The 14,041-nt window shown below is 39.4% G+C and overlaps 1 protein-coding gene across 1 annotated transcript in view; it reads left to right on the top strand.

The window, feature by feature from the left end:
* Positions 1-816: 816 nt before the first annotated feature.
* The window catches only part of plcb3 (phospholipase C, beta 3 (phosphatidylinositol-specific)), a gene marked incomplete at both ends in the record, with an annotated part of 60,996 nt that continues 47,771 nt past the window's right edge, over positions 817-14,041 (top strand). Inside the window, one exon of the mRNA XM_079257803.1 lies at positions 817-915. Coding sequence (XP_079113929.1) covers positions 817-915 — 99 coding nt within the window. The remainder of the gene's footprint in view (positions 916-14,041) is intronic.

The following is a 14,041-nucleotide window of genomic DNA, read 5'->3' on the forward strand; positions in this document are numbered from 1 at the left end:
AGCTACAAAATACACGCTATCACGTTGAAGGCACTTTACATATATGTACTAAGAGGACAGGAACACCAACAGAGGAACTGAATAAAAAAAAAAAACCCAACAACCTCAAACTCACACTAAACCCTAGACTTCTCGTTTCTTTTCTCTCAGCGCTTTCTGACGCCGTCCTTCTCCCTGACTCTCCTCTCTCAAAACCTTTCTTTTTTTTCTTTTCTTTTCTTTTTTTTTTTTTTTACAGAAAACATGCTGGGAGGAGAGGAGGAGGAGGAGAAAAGAAGAAACGCCTCAGAGGCGACAGGAGAGTGAGGAAGCACAGAAAGTTGGTGGAGGAGCCAGAGGAGAGCAGAGGGGCAACCAGATGGAAGGAATGAAGGAAAGGATCGCGATCACTCTGCGGACTCAAGTGCGCGATTAAAAGACCATCTGTAGATGAACAAATATATGAATCAAAGCTTATAATAATAATTTTAAAAAAAGGAGGGAATCGCGGGCGCGTCACCGCGCTGCGTGGACGCGGACAAGACAAGACGAGCGGCGGTGCGCGCTGAAGCAGCCAGGACCTCCTGTCTTTCTCTGTCTGGATTTTACTCCTCATGTTCCTCCAACTCTCGGTGAAGTTCGCTAACTTTTAGGGACAGTGCGTGGAAAAAAACTCCCCTTTTAGCTTGGCCCTCTCAGCCAGCTCTTCCGGGACACAAGGAGAAGACGCACGGAGGAGAAAGTGGAGGAAAGAAAAGCGTGTTGTTAACTTCCGAGGAGTCCAGCTTGTTGTAGCCGGGGTTTAGGCGTTGGCACCCGGGCAGGGAGTCCCTCGTCATGGCCGGGGCCAAGCCGGGAGTCCACGCACTGACGCTCAAACCCGTGTCCGTCCACGAAGTTCTGAAGAAGGGGGGCAAATTCATCAAATGGGACGAGGTGAGAATGGCATGCTGAAAAAGTTGCTTTTAGTACAAACGACACATTTTTCTATCATCACTACAAAAGTCCTCAAGAACATAAGAAAAACTCAAATCAAAGTTGTTCATCAGGCAAAGTTGTGATGTGAGAGCCAGTTTTTGACAGTGGACCCTCTGTAGTGAGGTGTGTGGGGGGGGGGCATACGTTTTGCGTGCAGGTGTGCGTGGCCTCATAGTCCTGCGTTGAACACAGAAGCCCCTGTACTGCAAGTGCGTGTAAATCAGATACTCTTGTAGGGGGGAAAAAAAAATCCCTCCTCTGTAGTCGCCAGCAGTGTAAAATGTGTGTGTTGTGTTCAATTCTTGTCAAGCCGGTTTTCCTTGGGCTCCTGTTCAAATCAGACTCCCTCTTCCACCCTTCTTTCTTCTCTTCTCCTCTGTCTTTATGCACATTCCCTTCTTTTTCCCCCCCAGATTATAAAGCAAGAGGCACCTGTTTCAGAAGCTGTGTGTTTGTGTGTGTGTGTGTGAGAGATGTTGGATTTCACCGTGCAGAAATATCAAATCACCTGCAGGTGGTTCCAACCAATATATACTTCCCCGTTTTTACCTTCCGCGTGTTTAGAAGCATGTCTGGCAACCCTGGCATGCGCCTGTCGTTGAATGTAGTGAGTTGGGGTTTTATAGGACTATGTGCAGAGTGTAGGTTTGTTTTCATGTGTATGAGCAGGCATCAATGATTAACTGAGTGCATGACTGAAGGGCTCAATCTACTGGCACGTCCTGGATTCACTAAACAACTGCATGCAAAGTGTTTGTGTGTGTGTGTGTGTGTGTGTGTCTTGCTGGGAGAGGTATATAGTTCCAGTTAACCTGTTTATCAGAGGTGTGAATTACAGATTCAAGGTCAGGTGCTGAGTCCACTCAGGTAAACTAGACGAACATTTAAGAAACTAAACATAATCCAATGTTGTAATAATAACTGTGTATGATTTTCTTTGAAAGACGGGTCTTGTCGTGCAAACAGTGAAGGCCATATCCTTTTGATTTCCTTTCCTCCTCTCTCTCACACAGTAACTCGCCCTGTTTCTCTCAAAGGGAATTACCAGGAAATGGTTATGCTGCTGATTAAGTGTGTGAACACTCAAAAACATGTACATGCTTTCTCCCTGTCTATCGTTCAGCCCCTCTTTACTGTTATCTGCTATGTCCCTCAAGAGTCAACAAATGAAAAGCATTCGCAGATAGGAGATGAACATGTTTGCACCAGGGAGTCGTGCAGATGTCACGCTCTTTGCAGAAAACTAATTCATTAACCTCATGTCACCTTGAGTGATATGTGATCACCTTTCCTTGAGTATGAAGTGTGAACATGCACAAAAACCAGGATCGTTCCCGGGTGAAATAGTTGTACAAAAGATTGAGTGGATTTTTTCAGATAATGCACATCCCCAGTTGGAGAAGGCAATTTCATGAGCTTTGTTTGGTAGATGATCTTCTTGTCACAAACTCTATCACGCTACAATAAGGCTGTCCAGACTGTCTTACTCCTGATTAATTAAAAATATGATTTGTTGTGTCACAATAATGACTTTGTGGATATTAGCAAACTTAGATGTTAAAAGGCTGTTATATACCTTTACAGAGGTATTTGCTTGCATTGCCCTCAGGCTCTGCAGGCAGCCAGTTTTACAACTCCATTGGACAGATGTGCTGTCTTTGGGGGAAAAAAAAGTACAATGTGTAGGTTAATGGTAATGGACAAAAATAACTAATAAAAGAAAAACGCTTAAAAAGCACAGGCAACAACTACACATAACAATCTTTATTATTTAAAACTTAGTTTTACTTCACCACAAAGTAGATCTTTGTTCTCTTTGACTTCTGCCTTTCCAACAGCAGGACAAAATTTAATGCCAACACTGGCACCAACACAATCAAGAGCTGCCCACAGCTCAAATATTTCTGACACTGCCCCCATGTGGCAGCACAATTCTGTATTTGTGAAACAACACAGCATACATCCAAGCACGTTTAGAGCTTGTTATTTTATAAATAACAGATGGCATGAATGAAAAATATAATAAAATCCCTCAGTAGTCCTGGAGTAATGTTGCAGATGATGTCTTGTGCAATGTCAGAAGAAATAGAAAGCGTAAGTATTAACTTTATACCACCAATGGTTTTGGTGTCATCATCGCCACAGTGATTCCCTGCATTGGCGACCATTTTTTTCTTATGTACTTCATGCATATTTCTCTTCAAGTTATTGCTCTGCTGAGATCCAGCTTCGTGTTATCTGTCAGGTGGCAATAAATCTCTGGAAACGAGGAAGAGAAATTAAGTAATGAGGTTGTTTGACTGAATCATGTTTAATTCTTTGACCTGATATTTGAATTAAGTGTTTTTATTATATTATGTAAGTAAAACTAATAAATTTGGCAGCTTAAAAAAATTATTGTGAAACCATCAAAATTTCACCTGTGTAACTTTTGTAGTCTCAGATTTTGACATGAAGCCATTACTGTATCAGAGTTGTGACACATCCTGGTTACCAAACTCCACTGCCAAGTTATGTTTCCAGGAAACCGCAATTATGCACTGTGTTTACATTCCTTTTATAATTATTTTATCTTTTCTTTACTTTTTCTCTTCTCCCCAACATGTATGGGAGAAATTCATGGGTCACATGCACAACACTGGCTTTTTCAAGCCGCAAACAAGGATGCTCATTAGGGGGTGGGAGGGATTAGCCATAATTTTGAAGCACCCTGCTTTCAACCAAGAAAGAAAAGAGAGTTCGAGTCCTGCAAGAAACCAGTTTTCTCCTTATTTTTTTTATTTACATCAATTTCACTATTTCACTTTGTGCTGAGTATTGACTGTTTTTTTTTTTTTTTTTTAAGGTTTTCTTTGCGCGTATATGTACACCAGAGTCAATTGGTGAGGTTTAGGAAAGAAGATTTCTGGCTAGGTTTAGAAAAAAAAAAAGACAAAGCCTGGTTTAGTGATAAATAAACCTGCTCCTTGCAAACTGTCACAGTGACACATGATTTCCGAGTCATTTGACTCTTGTCAAGGAGTCAGTGTATTTAGTATAAATAATTATGGTTTTAAGCAATGTGAAATAGCCACAAGAAGACGAGACTGAGAGACGTGCAAACAGATCTGACCAAAAACTCATGGGACTTAATCCAGCGGATCGTAACCACAACATTCTTAAAAATTTTTTTTTTTTTTGACTAAACAAGCTTAATCATATTAAACATTTAAGCCAAATACAAGGACTGAAATCTGAATAATGAAAACATTATTTTGACTTGCGTTTGGAAGTGAATTCTGCCCTGATCACCAACACCTTTCTTAATAGATGGTTCTTCTTCGGTCAAATAAACTCGCAGAAGTAATTTTACTTCCTGGTGTACTGCAATGTAAATCATTCGTGAAGGAAATGGGAAGTTTATTTGGTTTTATTGTTAATGCAGTCCTATATTATCCTAAAACTAAACTAAGGATCAGTATAACTTGTATTTTACCGTGCAATTTAATCCCCATAGTAGAGCTGAAACAGTTAATTCACCATAAATCAAAGTGAAAGTAACATTTGATTCCAGCTTTTTAACATGAAATCTTACTACTTTATACTTTCAAATGAATGTCTTAGATGAGATTTAAGAATTTGAAATGATATCAAGGTGTATTTAGCTTATTTTTCTAACAAATGAACAAGCAAACACTAAAAAAAGAGAGAGAAACTAGTACATCTGCAGAACTAGTTTGTTTGTTTAGGCAAGGTAATTTTATTTGTATAGCTCTTTCCATGTACAAAACATAAAAATCAGGAATCCTCCTTTCAATACCACATGCAAAAACTGTTTTTGAAGAAATACCTAGCCCAAACCTGGAAAATGACTACACAACATGATGTCGGTAAGAAAATCCAGTTTCTCTGGTTTAGAAGCCCTGGGGACATTGAAGGTAACTGGGCTTAACTCACTCTGGTTCTTTGATGCATGTTGCAAAATTTAGCCTAAATTAAGCAATAAATGTAACAATAACCTGTAGGGCTGGGCGATATGACCAAAACCTCATATCCCGATATAGCTTGTTTTATATCCCCATAACGATATAAAATTGTTTGTGTGATTTTGTGTCAGTCATCAGTTACGTATCAGATGTGCTTGGCAACGGCAGCGGTGGTCTCCTTCCATTTAGGGGAACTATGGCCGTATGACGTTTCATGGGTAACTGCCTGCTTCAGCGTTTTCTTCTGATTCTTGCGCAGATGATAAAATGAGTTAGTTGTGTCGGAGTCCGTTGTCGGGACATTGAGCTAGTTTGTTAGTTCCATCCAAACCACATCCACGCGATAGAAATTGACCCTTTTTTATGAACAAGCTCATCAGTTTTGGTTGGCTGGTCTTCTTTTAGTGAATTACCCTGCTCTGAAACGCGTCTGCTACCGTCTTTCTCCATGTTTGTTTATATGTTGCAGCGTGCATGCCATAAAGCACATCTTGACTTAAAATACTGCAGTAAAGCACCTTATTGTAGTGTAAACGATAGAGCCTCATATGAAACTATAGAGATTTTCTATCGTCCAAACGATCTATATTGTCATATCGCCCAGCCATAATAACCAGCAGTAATAACATGTGTTTTTCTTTTTCTTTAAATGCTGAATTTATTAAGATAATCGTTTCAAATACACACAGTCTAATCAAAGATCTGTCTCTAAGCTGTAATTTCAGAGATGTTTAAGATCTGCCTATTGGAAATGTGTCCCAGTAGTTGACCAACAAGCCATTTGTCGCAGAAACGTTGATGGGTTTCTCTTAAGACTTAACGAAGTGGGATAAGAATGAGAGCAAACACAAGTTGCCTGTGGGCAGTGCAGCTTGTTTACATGACAACCCTGCTTTTGACCCCATCCTCACGTAATCTCCTCTTTTTCATCATAATGTCTGCTCATTTAATTTCTCCATCTTCTACTCAGGCTCTTCTCACACCATCCATTCACGTTTTAGCCTTAATTTTTTTCCCTTATTTATTTACCGCTCTTCTAAACAACTGTCAGTCATTCAACTGCTTCTGTCTAGTCTCCTCTTAACTCTTTTTTTTTTTTCCTCCAATCTTTACAATCTTTTGTTGCCACATACAACCCCTTTTTCGCAATTGCCTTTGGGCAATTTACTATAGACACATGAAGTAAGACACACATTACAACTGACTCATGCATGGGGGAGGATGACCAGGAATGCATTCCAAATTGACTCTTTCTTTTGTGTTTTGGCTTGTATACACATGTGCTTGTATCCGTGTGCATGTGCGTTGGAGGGGGGTGCGTGTGTTTAGTTCTGGGTGTGCGTGTTGCATTGAATGACTTCCTGTTTGAGCTTGTTGTGAGGCTCCAGAGCCAAACCATTTTCCTTCGCTCTCCCTCCTTCTGTCCTGTGTCTCTGCCGCTGGTGCTCCTGCTTCGCCCTGTGCCGCTCAGCCACAATTCAATTTAGATAAATTCCAACTGGAATTTAGTTAAAATTCCTCCTAAACAACCAATTAAAACAAACAGAGGCAGAGTATTTGCCTACAGAGCAGCTTGCCCCTCAGTGCATCTGCCTTGATGCGTAACGTTACACAAAAATTGTATCATCTAATTTTTTAACTGTTATCTGTTTTGCAGAGTTTGTAGTTTCTGAATGCTGCACTTGGCACTTTAGATATTTTTATTCAAAACTGTATGGACAAAACAAAAGGAGATTTTATCCAGCAGGACAAACATTCCTCATGTTTTGCTTTGGTTGGATCCGGATGGAAGGAGTGCACTTGTTTTCCAGATTTGTGGACTTGATTTGTTTAATCAATTTAATGTAATCACTGGATTTGTTCTAATCAAGGCCTTGTAAACAAAGTCACATGAAATCACAAGTTGAGTTTTGGGAACCTGAAATAGTTTTTTTTTTTTTAAAGTGAGATTTTCTGGCTTCCTTTTTAAATCTGTATAAGCTGAATGATTCGTAATTAAGCGCAGCATATTGCATTTTGGGGTTGTTTCCTTTCCTCTAATCTGGTTAGATCAGATCTTAAAGACTGACATGCAGGAGATCAGAACTACAGTGGGGGCAAAAGGGGGCAAAGTGAGGCACAGTGGTGCTTTTGTCCTTGTGTTGTCAAACCAAACTGACAAGCACTCGTTCTTTTTTCACTTATATTCTGTTTACTTTTGCTGACATTACCCCAGCTTGTTGGCCATACATTTGCTGTGCCTGTCTCTGTGCAACCTTACAAGAAAGTTTACATCAGCGACGTGCAGATACTGCCAAAAGTCTGGTTTGGACCATTTTCAGTTCACTTCTAAGTGGGGTTTAATCCAAAATTACTCTGAGGTCTGTTCAGCTGCAATGCAGATGGTAAATTGTTAACGCAGTAGTTGGATATTTTGGGAAATACTCCTGTTTTCGTTTCTAATATCCCCTCACATGATGTTTTCCAAGTCAACAATGATGATGATGATATTTTTGGACTCCTCTGATGCTCAAATGACAAAAAATCTCAAAAATATACAGTGTTTTACAGCTTAAGAAGGCAACATAAGGTTGCAGCTCTCTGCACACTGCTCACATGCTCTGACTACGCTCAAAATCACTTAGAAAACGAGGAAATTGCACAGAGACAAACTCCTACAAGAGACAGAGAAATTCAGCTTCGAAGCATTAATCCTTGCAAAAGATTAGGTCTCTATGAAACAGCCCAGATGTTTGTACTGCTTTTGTGTGTGGTATGCAGTGTCTGCATAACTTCATCAGAAACCACAAGATTGTTAGCACTGACGCCAATTGAGCTCTGTTTTAGAACTACACATTGTTAAAGTGATGATAATTTTAACAACAATCTTTGGATGTTGGAAGACTTTACATCTCTATAACCTGCAGCTGCTATCCTTTTTGTTTTCTCTCCGTTACATCAGATTCACACGCATTTCTGCTCTTTGTTTTATTGACTTAAGTCCACCTGGCAAAGTTTACATGCCACTTGAAGCTGAAGTTCATAAATAAAAGTCTACTTCTGACTTATTTGACATAGCCTTATATGTCTGTTGTACTATGTCCCACAGGCTAGTTGGTTATTGGGTTTTTGTTTGATGTGAATGTGAGGCAAGCACCAGAAATAGTCTAGATAGCTTAGCATTGTACAAGCTTATGCTTGTACAATTTTTTTTTTTAATACAAAAAAATAGCATAAAATATGTGTACATCTGCTAAAACAGAATGATGAAATCTTTTATTTTTATAAATGATTGTGTTTTTAACCATAATATGATGATGGTGACAATATACACAAAACAGAAGCACAGAACCGCCGCCTCAGACAAGGTACTAGTATTCTGGATATGACGGCAGTCAGCAGGGGATGGTATTACACCGCTCTCTGCAGACTATGTTGGAACAGTTTCTAATAAACACAACCGAGTACGGTAATGAAATTAGCTTATTACTGTTGACTATGCCGAGGAAGTCGTCCGACACACATTTTCACTGCTGAGACAGATGGCAGCTGGTGAAACGAATTAGTTTAATCTCTTTTTGTTCATGAGTTGTTGCTGTCAGTGTCAGAGCCTCCATGTCATTGGCACTGGTAAATGTGTGTTAGTCTAAAGATAAAGTGAGTTTTGAGCAGTGTAACAGCCCAGAGGACTTCACCATTACTTTAAACTGGTATGCACACTCAAGTGTTCTTATCAATGCTGATTTGGAGGCAGAACTGGTAAATACCTGCTTCTACTGCAGTAATCTAATGCTGCACTGAAGGCTAAAGAAATGCATTAGCTTTGCACCTAAAAGCAGATTCTAGTGCTTTAAATGTATCTTTTTGACTACTATAAAAGGGGATGAAACTAGAGTCCATCTTCAGGCAAGAAAGATTATGTAATTTTTAGGGAAATATTCCAAACTCCACGTGTTAATTTAATTTTTCTCTGAAATTAATTCTGCATGGACTTAATCATTTTTGCTATAAATTGTCTTGAAATAGGTTTTCAATTTAATTTGCTTTGGTTTTGACAAATGTTTGTCGATTCTTCTTTTTTTTTTTTTTTTTTGTTGTTAATAATATCCATTCAAAATGAATGCAGTTTTCTAAAATAAAGGGGAAAAAAATCCTATCAAAGAAAGAAAATCAGATTTTCAGATGCTGCTGAAATGAAGTTTTAAAATATCCCATTCAAAGTCAGCATTTCACTCTTATATACGGTGTACCATTTGATATGTAAGAGTATTTTCCTTTACAACATAACTCATTTTACATAATTTGCTTTTATTCTAGTAGATAAATAGAAGGAAGCAACATGTCACAAGCACTCTGATGTCTGGGAGATTAGGCTGAAGAAATAAGAGAAGGAAAGAAGGAAAGCGTGCAGAACGGTGTGAATGTCTGACGCCGTGTCGAGAAACACTTCTGACATCCTGACAGAGTGGTGAGAAATAACCACTTGATGGATAGAAGGAGCGAGATGGAAAGGGGTGGAAGGTCAACTACAGCCACATGTGAAGTGTGGGACTGACATCTGGTCTTCTCCCTCTCCCTTAAGCTTGGACTCTGTTAATAATCTGACCCTCATTCACTCCCAGCCTTGCTGTCTCTCTTTATCTTATATTTAATCTTTTCCTCATTAGTCATTTTGTCATCTCTTTACCTCCCTCTTCCCCTTTCTGTTCATCAATCTGCTGTCTGCCTCTTTGTTTTGGTTGCTCATTGACTTTTTCTCCTCTTTCTTTTCTTCCTTGTGCCGTGTCTTCTGTTTTATCAGATTTTGTGTACTAACTACAGATTTTTATCCTGTCAGGTATCTAAGCAGACTGTCTGCTCTTTTGTAAACAGTCTACAGTCAAGTTACTTTACTATCTAATATAAAAGCTACTAAAACATATTATATCTTAGTAGAATTAGTAGCAGTCTTAGTTAAGTCACTATCTACTAATCCGCTTTTTATTAATGTCCTGTAAGAGCTATAATTTATCAGTGTGTAGATCTGTAAATGATCTCGCTTTGTGCTCTGACTGCACTAATTTACTAAAGCAAAGGTTTTTCTCTTTTTTTCAAACATACAAAGTAGAGTAGAGTCTAATGGTGCTATTATTTTGCACAATATGGTATTTTGTAGGGCTGTGATGATATGCTTTTGTCCCGATTCGATTCCGACTTTTTGGGTGCCGATTCGATTTAAATTGCAATTCTCACAATTCTTCAATATTGCTAACTTTTGTAGATTAACAGCAAAAAAAATGTATAAAACTTTTGTTTTTGCTCGTCATTTTTCTTGATTTCAATTAGGAAAAAACAACCCAGTAGCCAGACCATCATTCTGCTGCAATAACTCCCTAGATGACAAGTTAAAAGATCAATAAAAACAATAAAAATGACAAAAATTTTGTAATGGATTATATTTATTTATTTGGGGGAAAAAAAAAAATCGATTTTAAAATTGTGAAGCAAAAATATCCCGATTTTCGATTTTTTGATTTGATTTTCCCACCCCTAGTATTTTGGCCATTTATAATTAAGACACTGTTGCATTAAAATGTAATATCAGTTGTTCATTTTATGATAAAATACCATATTTACTAGGTAGGGAAAGATATGTACATATTAAAAACCTGGATATAGGAATGTCACAAGTTCATCATTGGCGGGAACTTGAGGGCGGATGCTAGAAGTTGGTTAGCTGCCATATTGTGTGAGATTTGCAATCGATTAAAAACATAATATTCTAGACACTTGTAACACTGATAAACTACACAAAAGTAATGACCAACATGTGCCAAGACCAACCAATTTAAAAACTTTACTATCTTGTAATGTTTAGATGCATCCATTCTCTTCCACACCTGAAACAAATGGCTGAATTCCTGTACAGCATGTCATTCACCTCTGCAGAGGCCTGGTAACAAGACATTCATTTGATCCAGGTGTGTTAGAGAAGGGTTGCATCTAAATGTTGCAGGACAGTAGCTCTTGGGACCTTTTATATGCTATTTATGTACATACAGGTACCTTTATGTCAATTGTGCTTTACATTGGAGGCTTTATTGGCAGACTGTACACTATACAGCAGTGCAGAGTTCACATCCAAGTTCTGACATCATGTTCAGATGTTAGCAAACATGGCGACTGTGAAAGAGATCATGATGATGCACGTTATCTGAAAGAGACATAAAAAGAAACAGCACAATATACGGTGTCGGCCTGTTGTGCTTTATTGTCATTAAATGAATCATGGCTTCTTCTTTTGTCCCTTTCACTGGTCACACAGTTGTACAGAACAACACTGGCCTCACAATGTTTTAGTGGCACTGCATTGTTATGTATGTATCATCAAGCTCTTTGAATGCATATCGAAATAGTTACACACAAAATGAACACAGAGGGCTCCATTTGTAAGCCTATATGTATTTAATTCTGAGCATATATGAGTTCTTATACTGTGTGCATACACATAATGGGAAAAAAAAGAAAGCCAAAGGCATCACATATTTTTAGTGCCTTTAAAAAAAACAAGGGTCTGATGCCGTGAACCAACATTTTTGTAGGTGTTACAGTATTTAACATGAAATTGGTGGTTTTATTGGTGTGGTGGGATTGTCGGTAAAAAAGCAATTTTGAATTGTTGTAATTTGCGGGTCCACATTGCAGTCAGCTGTGCAAGCAGCTAAATTTCAGGGGAATTGTTCATTTGGTGGAAAAATCAGAAAAATGTATCTTAGGACTTAGGACATAGGGTATTAGTCACCTTCCAGAGCATGAACCAATGGCTGGGTTGGTGGTTACTTTGAAACATGTATGGCCTGATCAGATGAAAGTTAAATGAACCTTGTGGACAAATGAAATTGTGCAGCACCAGCCAACAGGGCAAGAAATTGGACTCATAGGAACTCAGAATGCAAACACACTAATGAAGAAGTTTAGGAGTAAAAAAAATATGATTGCTGTTTGGCTAATCTGATGCCATCTACTATGTGTGTTCCTGCTGGGTTTCTTTATAACTTACTTTTTACCTCTCCCACCCCTATCAACCCTCTTTCCTCTTGCTGGAGTCCAAAGGTTACCTCTTGTCATCAACTTTTACCATGTTGCTAAAGCAGCAGTTGAAACACACACACACACACACACACACACACACACACACACACACACACACACGCATGTGCGTTACTTTGTGGTGAGGACATTCAGTCAGAAGGGAAATAGAAAAGCCATTTCTTTGGCTTTAACTTTCCTTGGAGGCTGGGATTTTTCAAGAGGTGCTCATTAGTTGGTCTATGCACGACATTGGCCTTGGGAGGTGGTCGTTCCGCACTGTGTGCACGTATATCTGTGCTTCACAGTATAGACAGGTAATGAAGACATTTGTTAGAGGGTCAGAACATCTGGAGGGGGTCTTCAGAAAGAACTGTGGCGTTTCATCAATTAAGGTAGAGGAAGAGAATAAAGGTATTGGGGGCGAGTGATCTGGAGTGCAGGGAGAAAGATGGACATGGAAAAAAGGAAAAGAAAGAATAAAAGAAGCAAAACAAGACTTCAGAAGACATATGGCAGTTAATTAGGTAGTGGGTGAGGTTCAATTATAGCCTCCACCCACTCACACATAGCAACACCCCATGGGGTGTATGTCTGCCATAAACATGATGGATGTATGTGTGAAGACTATTTTTTTTTGGTAAGGTTTCTGACTAGTCTCGTTAATTTACTCTGGAAACTAAGGTGAAATGTTATGTAACACACACTTTGAACAAGCGACGACTTTGAACAAGAAAAAGTGGATAATTTAGAAGATTGCAGATATTATTCTAACCAAGCAATTGGTGTAATTGGCCTAATTCAGTCACTCAGTAAATGATCTAAACAACCGTCCAAAACCAAATTATGAAGAATTTATGACCCTGTAAAACAAGGACATCAACTGCTCTGTTTTTAAGCTTGAAACAATGATGGGTTGTTTTTTAAAGGATGAGATCTGAACTGGCGAAGAGAGATTTATCAAACATAGATAAACTGATAAATGTTAATGGGGAAAAAAAAAAAAAAAACTGTGCATGTTTTGTGACTAGCAGCACCAGAAAAGAGCCAGCAGTTATGTAAAACACAGCAGGTGAAGCATGCAAATGTTTCTACCTGCAACAGTGTGTGTCTGAGCACATAGACATCTACACTATTCACAAAAAGTTAGGGATATTCAGCTTTTGGGTGAAATTTCACAACAAGCCTAAAATGCATTCAAACCTGTACAGGTGAACTTGATGTGATTTTCTCTAAGCTTTTAAATGCACATGTCCAACTGTTAAATGTTTCAATAAATTTTGCACAAGTTGCTGTTCTCTAACAAGGAGCTTAACGGCAAAAATCACGGCAGGTGTGTGATCCTTGAATTGACCAATAAATGTCCTGGTTCAATTAGAGCTGGTGTTTAAACAGTTGTCCTCATCATGCTGTTCACATTTTGACATCATGAGACCAAGACGACACCTAACAATGGAACAACAGTCCCTTGCCATTGCGATGCTTCAAACAGGACGTTCTCAGACAGAAGTGGCCACTGAGCTTGGAGTGTCACAGAGTGTCATCAGCAGGTTGCAACAGAGATATGGAGAGACTGGAAGAGTCACAGAAAGGCCTAGAAGTGGACGTCCTTTGGCCACATCCCGTGCTGATGACCGCTACATTGTGAACACTGCCCTGAGAAACCGGATGATGAATGCCACTCAACTCCAGGCACGTTTAAGAGAGGTGAGAGGCACCCAAGTGTCACGTCAGACCATTTGAAACGTTTCCATCAGCGTGGTCTGCGTGCTAGACGACCTGCACGGGTACCTGACCACACCACCAGGCACAGGCATCATCGTCTTGCATGGGCCAGGGAGCATTTACGCTGGACAAGGAACCAGTGGGCCTCAGTGCTGTTCTCTGATGAAAGTCGATTCACACTGAGCAGAAATGATGGCCGGCAACGATGTTGGAGACGTCAGGGAGAGCGCTATGCATCAGCCACTGTTGTCACCAGGCGAGCTTTTGGTGGTGGCGGTGTTACAGTGTGGGCAGGGGTTTCCACTTGGTACAGAACTGCCCTACACTTTGTGAATGGTACAGTGACA

The sequence above is a fragment of the Telmatherina bonti genome (genome assembly GCF_933228915.1).
Source record: "Telmatherina bonti genome assembly, chromosome: 18".
Taxonomy (NCBI): Eukaryota; Metazoa; Chordata; class Actinopteri; order Atheriniformes; family Telmatherinidae; genus Telmatherina; species Telmatherina bonti.